A 26,238-nucleotide genomic window follows, 5' to 3' on the forward strand; every position below is an offset into this window, starting at 1 on the left:
TTAAAATCAAAATCTTCCTTAGCTATGATCTTGGAATTTGGGGATTGTCGTTCTTTTTTTTTTTTTTTTTGGTTTTGTTATATAGAAGAGGGGGATTTGACTGCAAAACTTAAACCCAAACCCCTCTTCGCTGCGCTGGGGCAAATGATGATTTAGTATTAAAATATCACCTAATATAAACAGAATAAAAGCAAAAAATCAGAAAAAAAAATCCTATCCTCCCCCCTCGCAGGGGGAATTTCATTTCGTGGAGGGTTTGAACCCCAACCACACCCCCCGGCTACGCCCATGAGATATAGGCTAGCTTAGATCTAATTCTAGATCTAGACTTGGATCTAGTTCCAGATCGAGACCTAGACGTAGATCTGGAATCTAGATTTAGATCTAGAACTAGGTCTAGATCTAGCTAGATCTAGATCTAGTTTGTATAACAAATGACAATGGAGATATTAATTTTTATTTGCGAGGGGAATGTCTTGTCAAGTCATTTGTACAAAACTGTAGATAGCTCACTATCTAAACTCTAAAGTAATGTAAGTCAAGAATTTTTTGTTGCCAATTTATCTAATTTTGTAAGAAGAATAAATCTTTTTTAGTTTCTCTTTCTTACATGTAACATGCTATTAATTTTGAATGTATGGATAAGGTTAATAATTATTATTTTAAAAAATATAAGTGTACGCTAAATGAATATATGGAGATGCTGTGGCTGAGAGATAAAGCACTTGGAACCGAAAGTCCCGTGTTCGAATCTTGTTAAAGACTCTAGGTGGACCACCTCGGGGGCCGATTTTGAGTTTGTTTCCACACAAACTGTCTTTGTATACTTTTTTTTTTTTTCAATTTACTTTTTGTTTCGACAATAGCGAGTGACAACACTGATGCAAATGGCCATTTAGGAGATATTCAATATACTAACATCAAAATCTTACTAAGTAAGCTCATTTGCCCTTCACTCTTACACTAATAGATTAAAAATGTTTAGTGAAAGTTAATGTATTATATCTAATGATTCTACTTTAAATCTAGGTCTACCGATAGTATTTGTCCTTTTTCTTGAACAGTTCTTGAATTGCGGTATTGTCTCTCATCAAACCAGTCTCTATTGAGTTTACTGCAGTTTCTCACAACTTTGGTTGTATATATAACAAACATCCACCTTTTGGTTTAATAGGCCTATTACTTTAAAGTCTTATTCAACAAATATCGCGACATTTTCTTTTTCAATTTCCATTCTATGTGTTTGAATAATATTTGAGTATTAGCCGATAGACGTCTTCATTAACTTACCCAGATCGTAATCACGTTGGGACCCCATAGACCCGTCACGCAGATACTGTTACCGAACTGCAGATTCGATGACGTCATCGCAGCAGGATTGCATTCCAACATTCAGCAATAAATTCGTATTTCATCAGACGACGGCGCTAGGTGGCGCTCTCTCCTTACTATTTACAATCTTGAAACTTTTCTTGGCATTATCAAGTTGTGCTCATCATATGTATGGAGATTGTAGAGTAACGCTTCTCAAATGGTCAGTCCTAGGACTCTTAGTATTCAGTTGGTATGGGGCATCAAATCCTACTAATCGGGGTGTGGTACTATTGGTAGACCTTCTAACAGGCCCACACGACAAAAAAAGCGTCCTTTTAATGTCTCTCTTTTTTTTAATAGAATTGATAAAATCAATAACAAATTTGATAGTTTTGATAGAAAATGAGTTGATAGTGTCGCTAGATGGAATAAAGTTAATAGAAAGAGGGGACAGTGTTACCAAACTGCAGATACATGTTATAGAATCTAATATATAAAGCAGAAAAGTAAGGCATATGTATGTATGTATGTGTGTATGTATGTATGTCCCGAATAGAAATCAAAACCGTTAGACCAATCTTGATGAAACTTGGCATAAATGTTCCTTAGATCATAGCGGAGACCGTAATGTATGTTTAATGTCACCCCACGACCGGAATAAAATAAAATAAAAGACCTACATTCATTTCTGTTAAAGAGCGAAACATTTACAAATCGGGTAAACCCGTTTTCAGAGCATTTCTATTTGCTTTAATGAATATGTGGGCTAAACGGGTAGATCTGTTTTCATACTCTTTATTTATTTTTGTAGCAAAATAAAAATGTGAAGATAACATTCTCCATGTTTGACATAGGTCTAAATCAAAGCTATCTGTAATACCCCCAACTAAGGCCAGCATGTCGAGGGTAATATTTGGTTAGCATACATACATACATACATACATACATACATACATCTATAATAATATAATACATATATAATAATTTAAATTTATTTCTTTTTTACTTTTAAAATTTAGAACTTTCAGACTAGAGTTTTCCCTGTGTGCTAGTAATTCTTCTCTCAGAGATATATATCGACTGTTAAATTTCTAGGGAAATCGTTAGAGGAGTTTTTAGATTCCTCCATGAAGTTGTGACTTGAATACAGGTTTTATAAAAAGAATATATTTTATATACTATGACATTTTGTAAAAAAAAAAGATTTAATAAGCAATGTTTAGTGTTAGGTATGTGTTTTACTTCAGCCCCCACATGTACTTAAGCTAAAAAATCCCCTTTAGACAGTTGACTAAATGGAATGGCCTCTTCAGAAGGCCATGGATAAGAGATGGGCCATTCACCGAACCCCATGTCCGTAGGTCGACCTTCATTTAACGTACAAACTTAGCTCTGTAGTTCAACATTTCGTAAGAACAGGAATGTCGCTAAACCTTTGATACATCTAGGTTTGCTGTTTGAAGTGTACAGAAACAAAACGTCCTCTCATCTAAACAACGCTGTATTCATTGATCAAAACTCTTGCAGTGTTTCCTGGCCACTTCGCGCTTCGCTGTTTGCGCATCTCTTTTCGCGTTTCATCATTTCGCGGGTTTGTAATAAAAATTAATGAGAAAAATAATTCGCGGGCTTTCTGTGGAACTCGATCGGCAGATGTTTTCCATGAAAATAATGTATATTTGTATTTAAAAAAACTTATATAAAAATTTATTGCAAGTATTAACTAAAAAAAATTAATGTTATAAAAAAAAATTATAACGACTGAGAGGCCCAAGATGAGGTAGCACCAGAGGAAGTGTAGCCTCAAGAAAGTAGGCTCTTCTCTTCATTCATCTTCGTTGTCGGCAATCATCATCCTCATCATCTGTAGAAAGGGTGATAATCTCTCTCCAAAGTACAGGCAGCACGTATGTACACAGGCTAGAGCACTAGGTCCATTGGTGAGTACACATAAAAAGGTTCTCACGTTATATCGCAGATTTCAGCTCTCGAGGGTATTTCTGGTACGTAACAACCACAATAATCAAGGGATTGATTGACATTTTTTTTTAAAGGGCAACGAGCAAAAGGGAGATAACCACATTTATTATTTTAAGAATTACACTGTGGCTTCCCTTTACACACCAATAAATCCATTAATTAATCAACTAGTTTTCATGCACAGATTCAATATGTCGTGGTGTCATAGTACTACGAGTATTTTTTTGTATGGCACTAAACAGCTGCCAACTATGGTCATTTTTTCGATACAGAATAAATACATGAAGCTAATACGGCAATAGACTAAAGTCATAGCATTCTACGTATTGAAAAAGGAAACACTTTTGGTATTGTTTCACTATGAATGACAGTTGTTTGTATTCTCACTTCGATTCTGTTATGTTTTTTCTTTCAAAAAGTTGAATGTTTGTTAGTGATGATGTGATCTAGGTTAGGACAAAAAAGAAAGAAAAATCAAATCAAAGAATAGTGCCCTAGAATAGGTTCTTCCTGGAGTTAGTGGAAAAATTGGAGACTTCCCTCCCTTGCCGCAAGGGGTCAGGGGAGCGCTCCCCCAGCATTTGTCCGCAAGCTGTTTCCACAAAAATCTGTCACTGGCGACGTCTGAAGCCTCTTCCCACCTTCTCTGAGGACCTCCATGAAAGTGTGACGCCAAGTTGTGCTCTTATTATGCGTAATTCATTTTGTCGGAGAACATGTCCCGCGACGCTCTGTAAAAAACCTTACTAAGGGGTCGACTCCCAGTTTGGCATAGGATTTCCTTGAGACCCAATCTCTATAACTGACTCCTAAAATCCGTCTTAGCCATCTTTGTTGAGCCACATTTAGTGTTTTTCAATTTCGGCAGATGACTATTCATTGCAGTTTATTAATGGAGCCCAGCCACTGGTAGAAATTTGTAACCTCTCTTGACAACGCTCGAAAAGGGAAGTTTTATTGTCAAAATCGTCTGTTGGGGGGGGGGGAGGGTTTAAACTAAAAAATCTCTGATTTTTTTAAAGTTCAAAACCCCATTTAGCTACGTTCATAGATTTTGGTGACTTTAGAATAATATTGAAGAGAGAGGTTTTCAACCTTGAGGGGTTTTAAACTTTAAAAAGGCCATCTGGAGGAGGGGGTTTAAACTCAAAACCCCCCATTGGCTTTTTAGTGTGTAATTTGCTTTTTTTATATTGAAGAGGTATTTTTTAGCATCAAACCCATCTGAAGGGAAATTTAAACTCTAAACCCCCAATTGGCTTGGCTATGCTCATAGCATTTTGAGTGCGTAATTTGCTTTTTTTTTTTACATTGAAGAGTTATTTTTTAGCTTCAAACCCCACTGGCGGGGGATTTAACTCAAAACCCCTTTGTCTACGCTCATAGATTTTAGAGTGTGTAATTTGCTTTTTTTTATATTGAATAGGTGTTTTTATCTTCAAGCCCAGCTGAAGGGGGGTTTAAGCTCAAAACCCCTATGGCTCATAGAATTTTGAGTGTGTAATTTGCTTTTTTTTATACTGAAGAGGCGGGTTTATCGTAAATTTTGGAGAAGGGTTTAAAATCAAAATCTTCCTTAGATGTGCTCTTGGAATTTGAGATTGTCGTTTACATTTTTTTTTTATAGAAGAGGGGGTTTTAAACTCAAAACCCCCTTGGCTGCGCTGCGGCAATTGATGGATTAGTATTAAAATTTCACCTAAAATAAACAAAATAAAAGCAAAAAAACAGTAACTAAATTACAACACCCCCCATTTCGGGTGGGTGGGTGACTATTAAACTTTAATAGAATCTTTCTTATAGGTATACATAATTCTAAATAAGGCAACTCATCAATAAGCCTCTTACATACTACACTTAATTCTGCTCTTCATTCTGCATAGACTGTAACGATTTAAGAGAAGACAACATTTAGATCTCAGGAATTTCACACAAGAATCTCGGCCTTGCTGAGTAGTCAGTAAACGAACAAGGGCTGTCACTCATGTTCCAGTAAGCCAACGTATCTAAACTTATACAGTTTTCTTTCTCTCCCCCGCTGGGCTGGTAAGAGCCCCAAGCAAAGAAGCTGACATTTCTGTTGCTTTCTGGGTACACCCAAAGATCTTCGTGACCCTCGTCGGTGCCGCCGATGAGAACCAACCAAAACGAGTTGAAGAATTCCTGCAGGAAGACCTGTATAAAGCTGAGCTCCTCCTGGCTGTCCACTTGTGCCAAGGTGCCGCCGTAAATCTCGCAAGTCGCTTGAGCTATGTACGAGACTAGAGACGGGAAAGGGCGAGACAAGTAATAACGAGAACCTTCAAAGGGAGATGACTCTAGGAATAATGATTTCTTGGACTGCAAAAGTCTATTCGTGTAGGAGTCTGAAAAAATATTGAAATAATGTGTGAATGAACAAAGTTGTCTTAAAATATAAAAAAAAAACTAATCAGAAATAAAACCAAACAGAAATTGAAGACCTAATGTAGAAGTGTAAATTGGTATGTAAAGCATCATCTTTGCACAAAGCATCTATTACATCACTCCACTCGGTCTATTCTCTGTTTGGTACAAATCTTGTGCATGCTATTTTTCCACTTCCAATTCTTTAATAGAGTTGAGACTTTGCACAATTATACATAGTCGATGACAATTCATGAATCAATAAAAATATTAACCGATTAGTAAATTAATTTGAGGTAATTAGTTAATTATACTTTTTATACATAAAAGGAGGTAAATCTTGCAGTACTGAAATGTGCCAGAAATTGTTTGTTTTTTCCCCTTTTAAGCTTTGTTTTTAAAGTATTTTTTTTTATATTTTACATGTTTGCTAAGCATGGACATTCGCAGCTCTGTAGATTTATCTTTTTTAAATTCTATTGTTACTATATATCTAAAAGTTTACAAAATGTTGTCATTGCCGGAAGTGGTAATGGATGCAAGCACTCCACTACCTATAAAATGCTTTCTAATGGCATGCGTCTTAAAAAGCTAATAACAACTAGTCCAACTCCTGGCCATCAAGTGTGGCGCAGATATTGAGTCCGGCGGAACTGTTCTCACTAACAGGAGAAGGGGCAAAGGCGAGTAACTAGCACCTTAAACAGTAAGCTTCGGGCAGGAGGGGCTCGTTAGCCATGGCTGGCTACCCACCTAGGAGAAGGAAAACTCTGAATTGAAACCTCTGTTACCTTGCAGCTATACCCAATCAAGGGAAAGCCTTCGGGAGTCAACCCTGAGGAAAAATCAGGAGCTGGCGACCCTTAGGCAGATTGTAGCACCCTGCCCGTTCCTTTGGATACATCATTTGCGTGGAGAGGGGGGGGGGAATGATGTGTGGGAGCATAGTTCTCATTTTTATGAGATGATCCATAGAGGCTTCGCGACTGAAGGAGGCCATAGGGAGTAGACAAAATGTTGCCGGACATATCATTTTGCCCTTTGTCTTTGACCGGAAATGTGCAGTGCGTTGTACAAATAGAAATGTATTACTCTTGTTAACAATAGGAGAGCTTTGAAAAATCAAATCCGATGTTGACATCAATGTATTCTACTTTTAAACTGTCACATTCATGTCTTGCTCAATACATGTTTAAATGAATCGACCCCGTAAACAAAATGTCAAACAAAATGATTAGGTAATATATGCTAATAAGAGACTCATTAGATATCAGATACGTAGATCTTTGATTGGTTACAGCAAACAGTGCAAACACTTCAACTAGCTCATTACCTATCACTGTTGAACTAGCTCATTACCTATCACTGTTGAACTAGCTCATTACCTATCACTGTTGAACTAGCTCATTACCTATCACTGTTGAACTAGCTCATTACCTATCACTGTTGAACTAGCTCATTACCTATCACTGTTGAACTAGCTCATTACCTATCACTGTTGAACTAGCTCATTACCTATCACTGTTGAACTAGCTCATTACCTATCACTGTTGAACTAGCTCATTACCTATCACTGTTGAACTAGCTCATTACCTATCACTGTTGAACTAGCTCATTACCTATCACTGTTGAACTAGCTCATTACCTATCACTGTTGAACTAGCTCATTACCCATCACTGTTGAACTAGCTCATTACCCATCACTGTTGAACTAGCTCATTACCTATCACTGTTGAACTAGCTCATTACCTATCACTGTTCAACTAGCTCATTACCTATCACTGTTGAACTAGCTCACTGTTCAACTAGCTCATTACCTATCACTGTTCAACTAGCTCATTACCTATCACTGTTCAACTAGCTCATTATCTATCACTGTTCAACTAGCTCATTATCTATCACTGTTCAACTAGCTCATTACCTATCACGCTTGAACTAGCTCATTACCTATCACTGTTGAACTAGCTCATTACCTATCACTGTTGAACTAGCTCATTATCTATCACTCTTGAACTAGCTCATTACCTATCACTGTTGAACTAGCTCATTACCTATTACTGTTGAACTAGCTCATTACCTATCACGCTTGAACTAGCTCATTACCTATCACTATTCAACTAGCTCATTACCTATCACTGTTCAACTAGCTCATTATCTATCACTCTTGAACTAGCTCATTACCTATCACTGTTGAACTAGCTCATTACCTATCACTGTTGAACTAGCTCATTACCAATCACTGTTGAACTAGCTCATTACCTATCACTCTTGAACTAGCTCATTACCTATCACTCTTGAACTAGCTCATTACCTATCACTGTTGAACTAGCTCATTATCTATCACTGTTGAACTAGCTCATTATCTATCACTGTTCAACTAGCTCATTACCTATCACGCTTGAACTAGCTCATTACCTATCACTGTTGAACTAGCTCATTACCTATCACGCTTGAACTAGCTCATTACCTATCACTGTTGAACTAGCTCATTACCTATCACTCTTGAACTAGCTCATTACCTATCACTGTTCAACTAGCTCATTATCTATCACTGTTGAACTAGCTCATTATCTATCACTGTTCAACTAGCTCATTACCTATCACGCTTGAACTAGCTCATTACCTATCACTGTTGAACTAGCTCATTACCTATCACTGTTCAACTAGCTCATTATCTATCACTGTTGAACTAGCTCATTACCTATCACTGTTGACATGTTTTCTATCACTAGACTAAGGCTTTGGACACGGACCAAGAGCTCGTTGACCCCAGCACTGACCACATTGACTCGAGATGTCATATTTTCATTGCGCGGACGTCCTGATAGGTCCAAACTGCTCACTTCACATTTGAAAATTCCGCCCAGGAATTCTATTGGCTTGTTCCACACCAGACTCAAATACGACACACCGCTAGTGTCAATTTTGCCGTATGCGTTTGCTGCGCTGTCTGAACTGTTTGTTGCAGTATTGGAGAAAGTGTCAATGGTAGATAGAGTCGTATACACTGGAGGTGTGGTATCGTTGGATCTGGACAGCTTGATAGACTCTAATGAGGACATGTCAGGCTCGGAGAGCACATCCAGTGAACAGTTTATAGTTATTGTTGTCGTTAGACCCACTTCAACAGTTGGTGGGTTCACAGAGAGGTGGAGCAAGGCGTCTGTGAAAGCAATGACATTTATCATTAATGTGTGAGTCACGTAAAATGTATGTTAAGTTATAACAACGTTTTCGTTGAAAAATACCAAAGTAACAACACATACAAGTTTAATCTTAGATTTTAAACTTGCAAAAATACTGATGCAAGGTTGAAAGGCTAAGTACGCTTGAACTTGGCTTGACGTGGCTACCTGTGATAGGGGCTCGAGGTTCGACACCCGACTTAGCAGAGTAGTATTTACTGAGCGCCTAAAGGCAGCACGGAAAAACCTTCTCCCAGTGACCCCCCTTACCCACTGGACCACAAATGAGATTGGACCACAGCGCTCTGAGCATGCTATAAGCATGAAGTAGTATTATATAGGAGCTATCAAGTGATTAAAGTAAAGAGATAGTCAGATCTACAATGAAACATTTCTTGCTTTACATGTTAGGATAAAATATTTCCGTTTCTTGCCAATCAATCTTGAGTCAATGATTAGAAGTCACCATAAAATAGCTGAATTGGACATTTTAATAAACGTAATCCACTAAATAGAAGACCTGAAAGGATCTAGAGTTAACTTATGTTACAATTATCTGACAAGATTTCAATGTTTGAGTACACAATGATGTCAAAATCTTTTGCTTGACAAGTTTCAGACGTGAAGATTATTACGTTCTAGTCCAGACTAGCTGCAGGATGTTTGTGACGTCAGTCCTAAGAGCGTCACACACGATCAAGGAGACAAACAATGAACAAAACCTGCACACAAAATCTACAATGAAAGCTTGAGATAAAGACTTGACGATTCAGTCAGAGGTGATCTTAAGATCTTTGACATCAAAATAGAAGGCTTACAGTACACGACCAGTGCAGTAAAACATTATTTAGAAGTTTTGAATTGAAACCATAGACATAAATAAATATAGACTGGCCGATTAAAGAGTTTTATGAAACGAAAATTTGTGACTTGCAATGATTGAAACGTTGTTTTTTTTTAGACTAAATTCCAAATGAAGCTGAAATTTGGAATTATTTGTCCCCTTTGTTCTTTGCAGAGAAATAGGTAGCCGTTTGAAACTTACTATAGATAACTATAAAATCTTATATTTTAATAAGTACTTCCCAGGCCACAGTGGTTCGTACGTTGGCTTGAGAAGGCTTGAGACCTCAAGTTCAAATTCATGTTGTTCAACTTTATTAAGTGTTGTTGTTTTTTGTAAATGTATTTAGAGAGTGATTTCGGTATTATTCAGACAGAACTTCTTTCTGCTCCACCCCCTTCCCAAATGGTTCAGAGAAGTGATGGGGTCATAGCGTAGTGAGAAGGCTAAAGCATCATATTACGCTAAACAAAAACTATTGTGAAAAAAAATCTAATTGCACAGATTTATTATTATTGTTCTATATCAATAAAAAAGTTAATTACATAACATCCAAACTAATTAATACAACTATAAGCTTTTTTTTTTTTTTTAAAGATTTTTTAAACAATTTTCTTGTTCTAGTGGTTTAGAATGGGAGGATGAGTCTAGATATAAAGTGAAATTAATAGATCTATGTTTAACAATGAAAACATTCTTTAAAATGTCTTACCTATGTTATATAACGTAGACCAACAAATCATTAGATACAAACATTTGAGAGACATTCTCACTAGGGACTAAAGAAAGAAGATTGTAGGTAGAGTAACACTAATATACTTTGCGTTCCTGATGTACAATACTATATCCCACTAATACAAATAATAAGTCAACTGCAATACAAAATAAACAGCTGAACACAGGTGATGTACTGTTATCTCCCTTGACAAGTGTGTTTGTCTACAACTTAGGGACGGGTCTGTAATGGTGTAATAGAGGCGTGAAGGAAGCTGTTGCCTTAACTATCCTGGGTTCCAACACTAGATTATCTTCATTAAGTGTCTTTAGGTCAAAACGAAAAGAAATGATCTAAATTTGCTCGCTTCAAAAGGACCAGCTTTTTAACCTGCATTTTGTTTTAGAAAACAATGAAAAAAAGTTTGTCAAAATGAAATCCGGACTTTGTTTAGACTCTGCATTACATTGCAATTCTCCCAGGATCAAAATAAAAAAGAATAAACTATTTTCAAACATTTTAGTTCTAGATAAATTAACAATATAAGTATAGCGACTATCTTCTGAGACATTGAAATAGTGTATTATAAATTAGCAGTATAAGTATAGCGACTATCTTCTGAGACATTGCAATAGTGTATTATAAATTAGCAATATAAGTATAGCGACTATCTTCTGAGACATTGCAATAGTGTATTATAAATTAGCAATATAAGTATAGCGACTATCTTCTGAGACATTGAAATAGTGTATTATAAATTAGCAGTATAAGTATAGCGACTATCTTCTGAGACATTGCAATAGTGTATTATAAATTAGCAGTATAAGTAAAGCGACTATCTTCTGAGACATTGCAATAGTGTATTATAAATTAGCAATATAAGTATAGCGACTATCTTCTGAGACACTGCAATTGTGTGTTATAGGCTATAGAACTTGCCAAAGAGAAGTGCTTGTCCAACTTATTTCAGGACTATCTAATCAAACATCAGTGGAAATGTCCTAAAGGCGACACTCACTGCACTGTTGATAGGTGCACTTCCGGCCTCTTGAAACAAGAGAAGTTATCCAAGATGAAAAAGATATTTTAAAAAGGCCAGTTGGTGTGTGTGTGTGTGTGTGTGTGTTTGTATGGGTGACATACTAAGAGAATGTGAAATTGATGCTAAATGTCAATGTGTGTGTTTGAATGTCTAGACTTGAAGAAGATCTCAGTGTATTCAAACTAATTGTACAGAAATTGAAAGAGAAACAAGTCAACCTCTAGAAACTTGTGGGAGTGTTTAGTGTTTTCTTTTAGTTCACGTGTAAGTAACTTGAAGTAGGAATCGTTTTAGTTTCCAATAGTTGATTGTGTAAGCAAAAGTGTAAAATAGTTGATTATGTAAGCAAGAGTGTCAAATATTTGATTATGTAAGCACAAGTGTCAAATATTTGATTATGTAAGCAAAAGTGTCAAATATTTGATTATGTAAGCAAGAGTGTCAAATATTTGATTATGTAAGCAAAAGTGTCAAATATTTGATTATGTAAGCAAGAGTGTCAAATATTTGATTATGTAAGCAAGAGTGTCAAATATTTGATTATGTAAGCAAAAGTGTCAAATATTTGATTATGTAAGCAAAAATGTCAAATATTTGATTATGTAAGCAAAAGTGTCAAATATTTGATTATGTAAGCAAAGTGGCTGCATTCTGTCCTGCTATTAAATGCTGTGTAGTTTTGTCTAATTGTATTTTTTTGATCCCTTCTCTCTAGACCTCAACCACGACGATGTTTGGGCCGATACTTTGTCTCATCTGTCTGTTGATCAAAAACTCGCGTAAGTTTATAGAAAACTTAGATATGTATGTATTGTAGAAGGATAAAATAGTTAAATAAAATGTAATATGTCCGAATGAAGCTTCATATTTTTGGGGTTGTTTATTTGTAAACTCATACAATTATTATAATTAGAATATTTTAAGAAACCATGTTGCCATGGTGATGGCAGACGATTTGAAATTTTGCGTTCCACTTAAAAAAATGTTGAAACAACAAAAACCTTTTTTTTTTAATTGTAAAATAAATATTTGACTAATGAATAGAACCTTATACTTCACACAATTATTTGTTTCATTTCTTTTTGCATTGGCCTTTTGAAATGGTTTTCTCTGTCAAGCCCCCCCCCACCTTTCCCAAAAAAGTAACATTAAAACAAAATTTGACACTATTGCAGCAAAATCTAATTTCTCAAGATGAACAAGAAAAAAAAAAGGCCACGGAACAGAATTCACTTGAACTAAATCCAAAATCATTAGATCGAATTCTGTCCTCTAATATCTAAATGAATTAAACTAAGTTACATCTGGTTTTTTTTAGTAATGAGCTCTAGTGCTTAAGTTTGGTTCTCAAACTGTATTTTGTAAAAAGGGATAAAGACAAACACACCTCAATTAGTAGATCTAGATCGAAGTGGATAACATTGTTAGCAACATGTTTCCATTTAAATTGGCCAAATTATCTAGGTCAGGTGGATACAGAAACTTTGGACACTTTCGCCAGACAAGGATTTCTTAACTCTTCTAATAATAGAAACAGTTTATGAACTGTAGAAACCATTAAAAGCATGGATAAATGTTAGAGAGTGTGTAGCTTACGAGGTCAAGATGAATACTTGTAAACGTCTGCTATTATAAAGGTAGAAAGAGCTGGATGGCTGCCTGGTCGTGCGGTTTGCTCGCTGGACTGTCGTTCGGATTTATCGACGGTCGAGGGTTCAAACCCTGCCCGCTCCCATCCCCCGTCGTCCTGCGGGAGGTTTGGACTAGGAAGTAAACTATCTTCAACTTTGAAGGAACATCCGAATTATGTAAAACAACAAACAAACAATGAGCAATGCTTGCTAGAAGTACACATATTGCTGCGCTGAGCCAGTGTTCTAGATTTCTAGAGTAATAATGTAGAGTTAACATTTTTCTGTAGCCATACATACCAACAAAATGACAAACTACCTGATGTACTATTCAACATGTATTTTATTGGACTTGGCTAGTAGAATGACCAAACACTTCTAATACTATGTGCCTGTTGTATCCACAGACCAGTCATTTCGGGTTACTGCTGACCCATTGAAAGTAGAGATAGGAGTGAGCCCCAAGCTTGACATTCTCTGCAATTATCCTCCCGCTGCAAATAGTACGATCATCTCTATCATCGTCTCACATGCCACAGGTAACCAGAACCCTCATTTTAATGAGCTGATGTCTGTGACAGGACCGAATGTCACACACGACTTGGCAAGTCTCAGTCAAGACAATGTGACTCTCTACGGAGCAGTGAATGCGCACAATGGCTCCTACGCACAGATCAGCTGGAAGAATCCCACCGAAAAAGTTCTCGGTCTGTACAAGTGTGACATATTGGGCATTGATCTACTAGGACATCTGTTTGAAAGCTACGCTTTTGTCTTGGTTTCAGTGGAGACGCCAAATATGGACATATTCGCTGATAGCGTGAGGGAGTTACTTGAGTCCGTTGATAAAATGCAAAGTAAATATATCTTTTTTTTTCTTAGAAAAAACATTTCATGCTTGCTTGCTAACTGCAGACCTGGAATAGGTGAATAGGTGAATTACAAACCAAAAAGCAAACTGAAGTCAATGTTTTTTAAAATAAAGAAACAAAATTAGGTAAATAATACAAAATATGCAGGCCATTCAATACCTTATTTTCAATAATTCATCATACAGCACTACTTGACACATATTCTTACAAACAAATAGGGGCATACGCAGCAGTTATTGCCAACGTAATAGCACTTTCTAGAATCTTAGAAACTTCTATTCTAAATTTCCATTAACTTTGACCTTTTGAAAAAATATTTTTTTTGTTTCCTGACCTCTTTCTCTGATTGGTTAACTATAATGAGCACGTGCTTACTCTTTAAACTTCTTTTGAACTAACCTCTTTTTGATGAAGTAGAATGAGGTCACAGTATCCATACGTATCAGTGAGTAGTTTCAAAACCAACATCTAGGGCAGTGGTCTTCAACCGGGGGGGGGGGGGGCGGGCAAAATGAAAACATGGATGACAGTTGTTTTTTTTAAACTATTGTGTTACTGATCTTCAAATTTAGCGGCAAAAAGTAGACTTACACAATTATGTCATCAGTAAAAAGAATTTTAACAGTTAATAATAATAATAATAATAATAATAGTAATAGCTTTTATAAAGCGCTACTTTCATGCTCATAGCATGCTCAGAGCGCTATGGTCCAATCTCATTTGTGGCCCAATGGGGGGATGGGGTGTTTGGGAGAAGGTTTTCCGTGCTGCCTTTAGGTGCTCAGTAAACACAACTCTGCTCGAGTCTGGTGTCTAACCTCGAGCCCCCTTCAAAGGTAGCCAGGACAAACTAAGTTCAAGCGTACTTAGCCTCTCGACTACGCTAAGTATAAGGCATAAGAGAGATATGGCTGCATTTAAATATTTATGTTAAATGCTAAAACTGCGGCCCAAATATGGAATTGTTATTTTTAGCATTTTCCTCGAAAGAAATGGTTGAAACTGGGGTTAGTAACAAATGTAATGAGTAAATAAAGAAATAGACTGGATGTAACTACTGGAAGAGATTTTTATTTTTCTTTGACAAATATTAAACCTGACTTTTCTAATGCTGTAAAACTGCATCAGGAACAAGACACTCATTATTTAAAGCTCATTTTATTTTTCAGTGGATTCAATATTAATAAAAGTTATATTAAATATTAAATAATTTAATACTAAACCTAAAAATAGTGATGTTCCTTAATTTAAAATGAAAACTAGTAAACAAAAGGAACAAAAAATCCTGAGAATGGGAATAATAAGTTACTGTATGTAATTTTATAAAGTTTAAAATTTAACAATCTGTTGCCATTTGATGTTACTTCACTAGTGTTTGTAAGGGCACTCTGTGAGGTTTTGAAAGAGATATACGAAAAGGTATCGATGAGTCAAAAAGGTGGACAAATACTGATCTAGGTATAGTGAATGGCATGAGTAGATCAACAGTTTGATAGGCTATACATATCTTACGTGCTCAATGGCTGACAGCAATTACTTCAACACACACACACACACACACACACACATATATATATACGAATATATGTATATATATATATAACATATATATGTTACGAATCTCCCTATCCGGGCTCGCTGCAAATTGCACCAAACGACACCACCAACTTAAAGAACTTGACAACTCTGGGCTTGAAAATAACGTAATAGTTTAATGTCAATAAATAACAGCCAACACTGTACAATTGGCAGCACGTAACACAAGACTGTACAAATATCTCTCCGCCGTATCAACTCTTGCACTGGTCTCTCTGTCTCGTCTCGGACTTGTACTGAGCCGTTGTAACGAACTGTAGATCGGGAAGTTGTGACTGACTGGTCTCTGATACCTTCGCTCTTTATATAGGGTCCCTGCTGGCCTTCTAGAACCGGACAGAACGTCGCTCGACCAATCTGGGTGGTCAGATGACTACATCCCTCGTGACACTCCTGAGCTCTGTTCACGACGTCATCCTTCCCGAACCATCATGTTGACACTCGTCTCGGCCGACCGTCGTAACTCGTCACGGTTGACCGCTCGTCTAGCGCTGGCCTGGGGCGATTTGCGTTGGCTGACTACACACACACCACTACCCCCATCTGTGCCACCACCAGGTTTATAACAATATATATATATATATATATATATATATATATATATATATATATATATATATATATATATATATTGCGATGTTTTCTAATTAGACCTGTTGCTGAATATCTAATAACTTACTTATCTGTCTACTTATCTGTTTGTTTTTCAAAAAGTTAATTCCTAGAAACGAAAGCTGTTCTATGCAGCACTTTAGAGTCTAGATAACTTTGTAGTTTATTATATGTGATACTACTGGCCGTGATGTCAGTTATATTTTATCTAATTTATTACTAGACTAAATTCTTTTCTACTTTAATATATATAATATAAAAATATATCATCATTAAGCTTTTTGTTTCAGAATTCTATCACTACATGGGAGATATGCTCAATGATGCTGCCGTCTCATTGCGGTAAAATAAAGTCAGGAAACGAAACTTAAATGTGTTCTTTTGTTTCATATATTGAACTGGTTAGACTTTTTTATGCTCAAGTGGGAACAATAAAAAGAATACAATTTTAGTAGTATCATGCCTATGGTAGTAATATTAATAATTAATATCTTATGGAAATAAACATATCAATGTGATTACAATTCTAGAGATAGTACTATTTATCAACGACAAAAAAAGAGTTATTTTTTCTTTCAGATTTGTACTTACCAAAGAATAATGTATCAAAACTTTTAATAATATTAAGGTTTTATTCATTAATAAAATTACAAAACTATGCCAGTATTGATATTTTTTTAAATTCTAACTATGCACTCACATGAGAAGATGTTGAGTTACTGCCTACCATGAAAAGAAATACAATGAAAAACTGATTTGTTCTATATAGACTATTATTAAATAATTACAACAAAGTATTACATATGTAACTAGTCGATAGCATACACCGCTATTTTGTGGGACAAGCCTTAGGCAACTGCAAACTATGCGACCACAGTGGGACCCGCATTTTCATAGGACCCGCGCTAATTCTAGGTGTATAAATTATTCAATTAAACCATATTATAACTTAAAACAGATTTCCCGCGGCCTCCTGTCGATTTACCATGAGCTCTTGGAAATCTCCCGAAATTACAAAATATACGAAAAAGTCCTTAAAATATACGGAAATATGTACACATAAATTGTGTCAAAGATAGATTAAAACATTTGGTAATTCTTGCTATTGAGCGTGATCTATGTAGGAAACAGTATTATTATGATATACTGTATGACTTTGCTACACGCAAGGCTCGTAAAGTAATTCTGTACGTAGTGAAGGATGAATAAAATGGATAGACGAATTTATTTCACTTATTATCCGCTTCCCTACCCCAACTTGGCCCCACGAAATCCACTTTGCATAGGGCCCCACAATGGTTAAGTCCGGCCCTGCTATGTACATATATATATATATATACATAGTAGATTACTTAATCTCTTTCCATGACTTCTTGGTCACAATGGTTATGTCCGGCGCTGGTATTTAGTGTTTGTAAAATGTTTTACATGTTTTGGGTGTTCCTTCAGAGCTGAAGTTTACTTTCTAGTCCAAACCTCCCGCTGGACAAAGGGGGATGGGAGCGGGCAGGGTTTAATAAATTTAAACGACAGTCAAGCGCGCAGGAAGCCGTCCGTAGTGTGAACACTACTCTTGTGTTTTCGTGGGGTGACTATCCGCAGAAATAAGAGAGTGATCTTTCCTTTACTTCTTGCTCGTCTAAACTGTTGAGGGAAGAAGAGAATTATGTAGATAGATTCTCTTTATGGCTCAAGAGTTTGTGCAAGACACTAGAGTTACCCTACGAAAAAAAAAAGAGGGGGGGAGAACAAGTAGTATTCATTCATCACTAAATAGCAGAGCCGGACGTAGCCATTGTGGCCTAGAAGTCATGGAAAGATCACATTTTTCTTTCTGCAAGTCGGAATAGAGTTACCCCACGTTACCTTAGAGGCGAAAAAAAAAGGGGAGAGGGGAGAACAAGTAATCTTCTCTGTATTCACCCGTCACTAAATAGCAGGACCGGACTCAACCGTTGTAGGGCTCTATGCGAAACGGATTTCGCGGGGCCAAGTTTGGATAGGGATACGGATAATAAGTGAAAATTAAGAATGTGTATTAGAAAATGAATTCATTCTTTACTACCTACAGAAAATGAGCTACTAACAAAAATAAAGGAAAGAATAGCAGGAGGCAACAGGGCATTTTATAGCACCCATCATTTACTTAAGAACAAAACAGTATCAAAGAAAACCAAGGAAATAATATACAAAACCATAATAAGACCAGCAGCAATGTATGGAAGTGAGACCTGGACACTGACTAAGACATTTGAAAATGTAATAAATACTTAGGAACGTAAAAATTCTTAGGAAAATCTATGGTGCTATACAAGATGAAACAGGGTGGAGGACACGCACTAACCATGAGATATATTAATTGTATGAAGACCAATCAATAGTGACCGAAAAAAAAAAGAACAGACTACATTGGGCAGGTCACCTTGAAAGAATGTCAGATAACAGAGGAGCAAAAATTGTTTACAAGCAAAAGCCAAAAGGCGGGCGACCCAAAGGCAGATCCGAGTGCGATGAATTGATGTTGTGGAAGCAGATCCGAGTGCGATGAATTGATGTTGTGGAAGCAGATCCGAGTGCGATGAATTGATGTTGTGGAAGCAGATCCGAGTGCGATGAATTGATGTTGTGGAAGCAGATCCGAGTGCGATGAATTGATGTTGTGGAAGCAGATCCGAGTGCGATGAATTGATGTTGTGGAAGCAGATCCGAGTGCGATGAATTGATGTTGTGGAAGCAGATCTGCAACAGCTTGGGGTTAGGGCGTGGAGACGAAAGCCCCCGGAGAGATCTGAATGGAAGGATGTGTTGAAGCAGGCCAGAGCCCTCCATGGGCTGTAGCGCCACTGGGATAGATGGATTTACTAACTACAGAATTACTTTACGAGCCTTGCGTGTAGCGAAGCCATACAGTATATCATAAAAAAATTATTCTGTTTCCTACATAGATCAGGCTCAATAGCAAGAATTACCAAATGTTTCAATCTATCTTCGAGAGTTGTTGACCTCAAGTAATTCTTCACTAGTTTGAGGCGCGAGAAGTTTTTTTCTCCAGATTCCACAATTACGGGTATTGTATAATGCCATTCTTTTTATCGCGCGTAGTATTGGCGTTTTCCATTTTGACCGACACCCCAAAATGATATTTTTTTTGTCTATATATTTCAGGAATTATTTTTTTTTTTGGGGGGGGGGGGTTCTAAAGATTTTAATAATTTCCGGAGATTTCCTTGACGTTTTCGTATATATTGCACTTTCAGGAGATTTCAAGGAGCTCCTGGTAAATGAGGAGGCTGCGAGAATTCTGTTATAAGTTATAAAATGTTTTAATTTAAAAATTTATACACCTAGAATTAGCGCGGGTCCTATGAAAGTGCGGGGCCCACTGCGGTCGCATTGGTTGCATTGGCCTAAGGCCGGCCCTGTAAAATAACGGCGTATGCTACGCCGTGGGTCGACTAATCTTGTATAATTGTGTTATTAAAAAAAAACCATAATGTGTTCTAGTTGTTGGTCTGTCCGTCTGTCCTTCCATCTATTTGTTTGTGGTATTTTAATGTCAAATCCTGAAAGCGCTATTAAATCTCTGACCTCTCGATGGACTTCATTGTTAGAATCATCACCAGGTTAATTAGAAAGTCTTAATGACTTAAAACAAGTTTTCTTTATTAACAAAATCAAGCATTTAAGCTTACAATCAAACTGACTTTGATATTTGTAAACTTATGTACATTATATACAATACAATTTTAAATAAGCAAAATATGAAAATCCTTTTTTAAAAAAGAAAAAAAAAGAAGCAAATATAGAAAGGAAGAACTCCGTCCTTAAATCTATAGCAATCTATAATGTATATGTTATTTCCGTTATTCGATTTTTTTAAAAAATTAATTAACAATCATTTTATTTATAAAGCGCTGTTAACAAACAAAATATAGACTCAAGGCGCTGTAATAACATTACAAACACAAACACGACAGTTCAAATGACAAGTTAATCTAAAAAGAAGTTTTAAACAGATAGGTCTTAATGTTCTTCTTAAAACATGTTGTCTGTCTGAGATCAATGGGGAGTGAGTTCCAACCCTTTGGCACTGAAAAAAACCCGTAGACACTAGCTTTTAAGGGAGAAACGTGGCACTACTGACTAATTAATAATGATAGCTTTTATATAGCGCTACTTTCATGCTTATATCTCTTTTGTGGACCAGTGTGTGGAGGAGGGGGTATCTGGGAGTAGGTTTTCCGTGCTGCCTTTGGGCGCTCAGTAAAGACAACTCTGCCCGAATCGGGTGTCGAACTTTGAGCCCCCTACATAGGTAGCCAAGCCAAGCCACAAGTTCAAGCGTACTTAGCCTCTCGACCACGCTTCCCACTTCCCACAATAACACAATAATTGAGTATTTTTGTTTATTTGTTAGGTACAAGAAATTATAGTTTAAAGGAGAACGCGTGAAGGAGAAACAGCGTTAACAGTTAATTTAAGGGGACTAAACCCAACAAATTTAGCTATATATGTGAATTCTGGTGAATACTGAAGACTGGAGTATTAGTTTTCCTTGTTGCTATTTAAAAAAATAATGTGTTACCAGAAATTAATTGTCTAATTGTTTTTTTTTATTGATTCATGTCTTGTCAATGTCAATAAATAATTGTGCGAAGTTTCAGCTTGATCCGAGAATGGGTGTGGGAGAAATAAAGTGTATATAAAATGATTTCCGCCCAGTAGCACTGTGACAAGTCAAAAACTCGCTGTCAGAGTCACTCTAAATTATCACAGCATTAATTATTATTTTTCATTATTTATTTATTTTATTTTAATTATTTCCCCATCCAACCCCTAAATCATTCACCCGCCCCACCTTTTCCTCTCCAGGCTAGACTTAGTTGACCACATTGGAGATAGCTAAGGCGCGTCCTTTCATTTATCTGCCCTTGATCGGGGAAAGGTAAACACACAATCTCTTTTGTCTTACCCGCCGGATGTCTGAAGGACGGTCGCGGTTCACACCACCTTGGTTTGAATGCAAGCTAATCCTTCTCCCCCCCCCCCTTTCTCTCAAGTCTCTCTTTGATCTAAGAGATGACCCTGGTCAACGCACCGCGTGATATTCCAAGGTGCGACTCCCACCTCGAGTCAAATCCACCCACGTGTAAGCTAATTCTTAGCCTAGGACGTTTCCTGTGTCCGCCCACATTTCCCAGGCATATATAAGTAGATTAAATAAAGTCAGACCCTCTCTTTCTCATTCGAGCTGAGCTATCGAGTCTGGACTATATCACTTATTCTTTCTCCTAGAGGAATACCTGGTGGTAAGCCGAACTTAATCACAAGTTCTATCTTAATTACTTTTGTGCTATTTCCATTGGATATCATCATGTGTATTTTGCTTAGTTCATTTATATTTAATTAGTGCATTGTGTATTTCTCACTGGCGTAAGTAGAAAACATAAACATGTTCTATGTATTTATTTGTATACTGCATTACCCTGTTAATGCTACGTTGCTCAATTGATAGTTGATGCAACCATGTATATATTTGTACATCTTATTTTATTTCCTTTATCTCGGTTGGCCGCCTTGATAATCTTACTAGCGCACTGATACTGCGTCTAGAAGAGAGATACGAGTTATCTCCCCTGTAACGAATTATCTCCCATTTACTCATTTTACTCTAATGAGAGTTGCGACGCTTGAAGGGACATTCAAGCACGCTCCATTGTTCTCGACCCACGGTCATATGTAAACAAACCATCTGGATCGCTGACCACCGCCCAAATCACCCCCCCCCCCTTTTCTTTCTCTATCCACCTGTGTTGTTTATTTGAGATTATTATTTCCCCTTCTATGTATATTTTTATATTATTACGTTCCCTTTTATGTACATTTTTATATTGCTACTATCCGCCATCTATTTTCCAAATCCCATTTGTCATCATCTCCCCATTGTGCTCTAAAGCAATTTTACCAATCTGACGAATGCACCTCAGTCGAGGGCATCGATAAGATGTATGAGAGACATGTCCTAACTTGTCTTTATTTATCCGCAGCCTCCCTCAGGTGTCTGCCTATTTATCGGATTACTCACCTGCCTATTTGCCTATTGCCTATTTAGATGCTTAGTGCTATTCAGCACTGTATTTGCTATCAAGAATCCCCTATCGCCTATTTGCCTACTGGCCTATCTATGTGCTTAGTGCTATTCAGCACTGCACTTTCCTATTGAGCATCATCTACCGCCTACGGAGATCTACTCAACTCTACTACTTGGCGCTATCGGCATTGCCCGCCTATTCGACAGCCCACCTGTCAAGCTATTAGGCGCGACGTCCCTATAGAGTCAGATCTGTGCGAGACGTCATAGCTACGCCAACCCTCTGCAACTCACTGGACATATCCTGTCAACTACGCTGCCCACGGCAGATCAGCTCTGCCCGCAGTAACATTGTGCCCACGGTATCCGGCCACCCGCCATACTGTGCCCACTACAGATACTAGAACTTGGGACTGAGACTCCACAAGAACTATATCGCCGGCGTCCCTCTATCCGCTAGAGCGCCACCTCCAGCTGCAGAACCTCAAGCCAGGACACAGCCAGCTACGACATCAACAGGACAACCAGCTAAGTCAGAGGACAAAGTGACATACTCTCTTATTAGGTGCTACAGTGATGATCAAAATACCTTACTAATTAGAGATAGATGCAAACCCTCCCCCTTTTATTCTTATATGTATATTTATGTAAATAAATATTCTTTTATTTTAACTTTTGTATCTATCTTTCATTGCTTTGTCTCGTTGCGTGTCTGCTCCCGATTCATATGCTGATAAGTGGGGGTGTGATAGCATTTAAAAATAATCATCCCCTAGACATAAAACGTGCCAAACACACGTCACCTTTCCCCACCTGTCACAAGCACCAACACCTATTGTTATGAAATGTTTTGAAAAATATATGCTTAAACAACTTGTAGCAAAAGTCAATAACAGCCTAGACCCTCACCAATTTGCATACAAAGCAGCTAGAGGAACTGAGGATGCCATTCTATTGCTTTTGGACCAGCTTTATAAGCACCTCGATATACCCAAAACATATGCACGAGTCCTCTTCGTAGATTTCTCCTCGGCTTTCAATACCATACAGCCACATCTAATGATAAACAAACTGAGTAACTTAAATGTAAGCCCTTACTTACAAGCATGGGTTCTAAACTTTTTAACCCAACGCCCCCAGTATGTTAAAGTCAACAACACCAAATCGTCAACTCGAGTACTATGTACGGGTGCTCCACAAGGTTGTGTACTTTTTCCTGTACTGTACACTCTTTACACTAATGACATAAGAAGCATCTATGACTCAGTTAAACTCATTAAATTCGCCGATGATACTGCCATAGTCGGTCTTATTTCAGGAGATGAAACTCAGTATCGAAGCTCGATAGAAGAGTTTACAAACTGGTGCACCGACAACTTTCTAGAACTGAATGTCACAAAAACTAAAGGACTTATAATAGATTTTAGAAAGAAAAAACAAACTATACGTGAACTGCAAATAAACACTACATCTATAGAACAAGTAAAGGCATATAAATATCTAGGCGTTATCATCAACAACAAGCTTTCATGGGAAGACCACCTTGGAACTCTGACAAAGAAAACAGCCCAGCGACTCTTTTTTCTATACAAACTCAACAGTTTTAAATTAAACAAGAAGATCCTTGAGACATTTTACGGCGCGACTGTACAAAATCTGCTAACATACATTGATCAGGGAACATGAAATGCACCAAGATACTCTTTATGTTGTCTGTTGTATTTATGTGTATTTTCTGTTGTGTTGTCTTTATATGAGAAACGAGTCCGTGTAATCACAACAAATTTCCGTAAGGATCAGTAAAGCAGTCTTAGTCTTAGTCTTAGTCTTTACACCGCGTCCATAGTCTTTGCTATCTCATTGTTTATATAGTATCAATATTTTCGTCACTGAGGTAGTCGTTATCACCATTAAAACTATCATCCTCAGACTTGATGTGAATGCAAGCTTGAGAGGCTCAATATCCTCGCCTTCAAAAGCCTGGACAAAGACTCTGTTGGTGTGTTTAGTGTATTTCTATTCCCAAAGAGGTCAAAGATAAAAGGGCTTCTGGAATAGTAGACACTGAAATCAGGCGAAGCAGGACTTTTGGCGTAGCCGTTTTAACACAATGCTCTTTTTGGGGCGCCGTTTTAGCGTCGGACATTTTGACACATTATGTGTTTAAAAAAGAATACAAGTCTGAGTTTTGTATTCGTGCATGTGTTTGAATGCAAATTTTTAAGTGAACAATAGTTATATTTGTTTATTAGTTTATTTTGTTTTTATTGTGTAATTATTGACTTAACATCATAATATTGTGTGTATTTTAATATTGTCCATTAACCAATACGGCGTTTCTTTGAGTACTTTCTATATGTGATAATTTTTCTCAATATTTATGTATTTGCCTGTGGACTGGCTACCTAATGACGGGGCGAGGGTTAGAATACCGAGCTGTGTTTGCTGGACGCCTAAAGACAACATGGAAACATTCTCCCACATAGCCTCTTGCCACCACACGTCGAGCGCACTGAGCAGGCTAGAGCAAGAACAAATGCGCTATAAATAAATATGAAAAAAAACATTTGAATGAATATTATTTTCAATACTATTTGCTAATATCTTGATTGAGGTAGGAATCGGATCTATCATAAATCTCGGTATTTATTCACGAAATAGTCAAGACTTTCTTAAAACGTTTTAACCTGGGGTGGTGCGGGAGGGGCCGAGATAGTATTCAATATTTAAGTATTGTGGAAAAAAAATGTATTAGTAATTAATTTTGTGTTTATTAATTATACTCAAAGCTTCTTACACCATAACGTTCGGCGCCAAAATATCTGCACAAAAACGTAGCAAACGGAATTGAAGGATTTCTCTGACAATCGTCAAGAAAATGTGACGCAATTTCCTGTTCCTGCTTGCAGAGAGAGCGCCGTAAGTCGAAGTTTGGCTGGAGCAGTGTAAAGTAAATCACTAAAGGAACAATGTATTAGCTTCAGTTAGCTATCTTCTTTTTTGAAGTAACGTCTGTAATATATAAGATAAGTAGGCTCCACCGAATGGCACACCCGGTCACACTTGGCTGGCTCCTTGTGCTTTGACCTGTCACTCCAATGATACATAACTCTTACATTCATAAAGGCAGCAAGATGGACCACATTTTCATGAGAGAAAATAGAGAATTAAATATATCGAAAGAAGGTGAAGGTTGCTACTTCTGGGTTAGGGTCAGGGTCTTGACCCTGCGTTGGAAGTGCATGCTTTCGAACGCCACAGGTCAGAGTGACAGAGTTAGTCTAGATGTAGATCTCTATTTGTGTGTAGACAAAGAGTGAAGCATAGAGCTAGTCTAAGCTACGTACTACCCAAAGCCATTCAAAGTATTCAGAAGTTCTACAACAAATTGATGGCAATCAGAAAGTTTAGCGGGAAGATGTAAACATTTACTTTTAAGGATATTAAAGTCTATGTTGATGTTGATGTTCATTACAAATCCACGTGTAATTTCCTACTCTATCTATTCGAACTACCACGAATTCATTAATCAAGAGATCTCTGGAACCGCTGAACGAAAAATATTTACGGAAAGAGTTAAACTATTTTATAACTTATAGGCCCTAACAGATTTCCTGATTTCCAGGTATCTGGGAGAAGGTTTTCCGTGCTGCCATTAGGGCTCAGTAAACACAAATCTGTTCCAGTCTGGTGTCGAACCTCGAGCCCCTTTCATAAGTAGCCAAGTTCAAGTCAAGTTCAAGCGTACTTATCCTCTCGACCACACTTCCCACTTATATTATAGAAAATCTATTATTACACATTTCACACATCCACTTCACGCTCAATAAAAAGACATTACACACATCCACTAGAATGTTCAGTAGAAGAACACATAATTCAAACTTGTTCATTGAAAGTGAACGTAGTGCTCGTGTGAATCTTGCATTTCACCTCTTTCTTTCTCTCTTATTTTCTTCTTCTCCTTTTCT

At 37.2% G+C, this 26,238-nt stretch overlaps 2 protein-coding genes and 1 long non-coding RNA gene across 4 annotated transcripts; 2 read left to right on the plus strand and 1 right to left on the minus strand.

Annotated features, from left to right (window-relative positions):
• Positions 1-5,029: 5,029 nt before the first annotated feature.
• LOC106070922 (uncharacterized) lies at positions 5,030-10,661 on the minus strand. Its single transcript, XM_056007751.1, has 3 exons — positions 10,421-10,661; positions 8,381-8,842; positions 5,030-5,660 (listed from the first exon to the last, which is right to left on the minus strand). Exons 1-3 carry the CDS (start codon positions 10,473-10,475, stop codon positions 5,206-5,208), a joined length of 972 nt encoding a protein of 323 aa, XP_055863726.1. The 5' UTR covers positions 10,476-10,661; the 3' UTR covers positions 5,030-5,205.
• Positions 8,766-11,514, plus strand: LOC129922294 (uncharacterized). The gene is made up of 3 exons (XR_008774258.1): positions 8,766-8,873; positions 9,478-9,643; positions 11,349-11,514. It is a non-coding gene; the product is annotated as an uncharacterized LOC129922294 (long non-coding RNA).
• A 42-nt stretch (positions 11,515-11,556) lies between these two features.
• On the plus strand, positions 11,557-16,542 carry LOC106070924 (uncharacterized). 2 transcript variants are annotated; one of them, XM_056007760.1, is made up of 4 exons: positions 11,557-11,729; positions 12,181-12,244; positions 13,504-13,953; positions 16,467-16,542. In XM_056007760.1, exons 2-4 carry the CDS (start codon positions 12,196-12,198, stop codon positions 16,520-16,522), a joined length of 555 nt encoding a protein of 184 aa, XP_055863735.1. In that variant the 5' UTR covers positions 11,557-11,729; positions 12,181-12,195; the 3' UTR covers positions 16,523-16,542. The 2 variants fall into 2 exon arrangements, with proteins under 2 accessions (XP_055863735.1, XP_055863736.1); XM_056007761.1 differs by lacking the exon at positions 11,557-11,729 and adding an exon at positions 11,759-11,777.
• Positions 16,543-26,238: the final 9,696 nt, after the last annotated feature.

Source organism: Biomphalaria glabrata, chromosome 13 (assembly GCF_947242115.1).
Source record: "Biomphalaria glabrata chromosome 13, xgBioGlab47.1, whole genome shotgun sequence".
In the NCBI taxonomy this organism is placed as follows: Eukaryota; Metazoa; Mollusca; class Gastropoda; family Planorbidae; genus Biomphalaria; species Biomphalaria glabrata.

Coding starts and splice junctions, on each gene's coding strand:
- LOC106070924 (XM_056007760.1), top strand. CDS start 12,196: ATGTTTGGGCCGATACTTTGTCTCATCTGTCTGTTGATCAAAAACTCG. Junction 12,245..13,503: donor TCTGTTGATCAAAAACTCGC/GTAAGTTTATAG, acceptor TTGTATCCACAG/ACCAGTCATTTCGGGTTACT. Junction 13,954..16,466: donor GTCCGTTGATAAAATGCAAA/GTAAATATATCT, acceptor TTTTTGTTTCAG/AATTCTATCACTACATGGGA.
- LOC106070922 (XM_056007751.1), bottom strand. CDS start 10,475: ATGTCTCTCAAATGTTTGTATCTAATGATTTGTTGGTCTACGTTATAT. Junction 8,843..10,420: donor GTCTACGTTATATAACATAG/GTAAGACATTTT, acceptor TTGCTTTCACAG/ACGCCTTGCTCCACCTCTCT. Junction 5,661..8,380: donor AAACATGTCAACAGTGATAG/GTAATGAGCTAG, acceptor ATATTTTTTCAG/ACTCCTACACGAATAGACTT.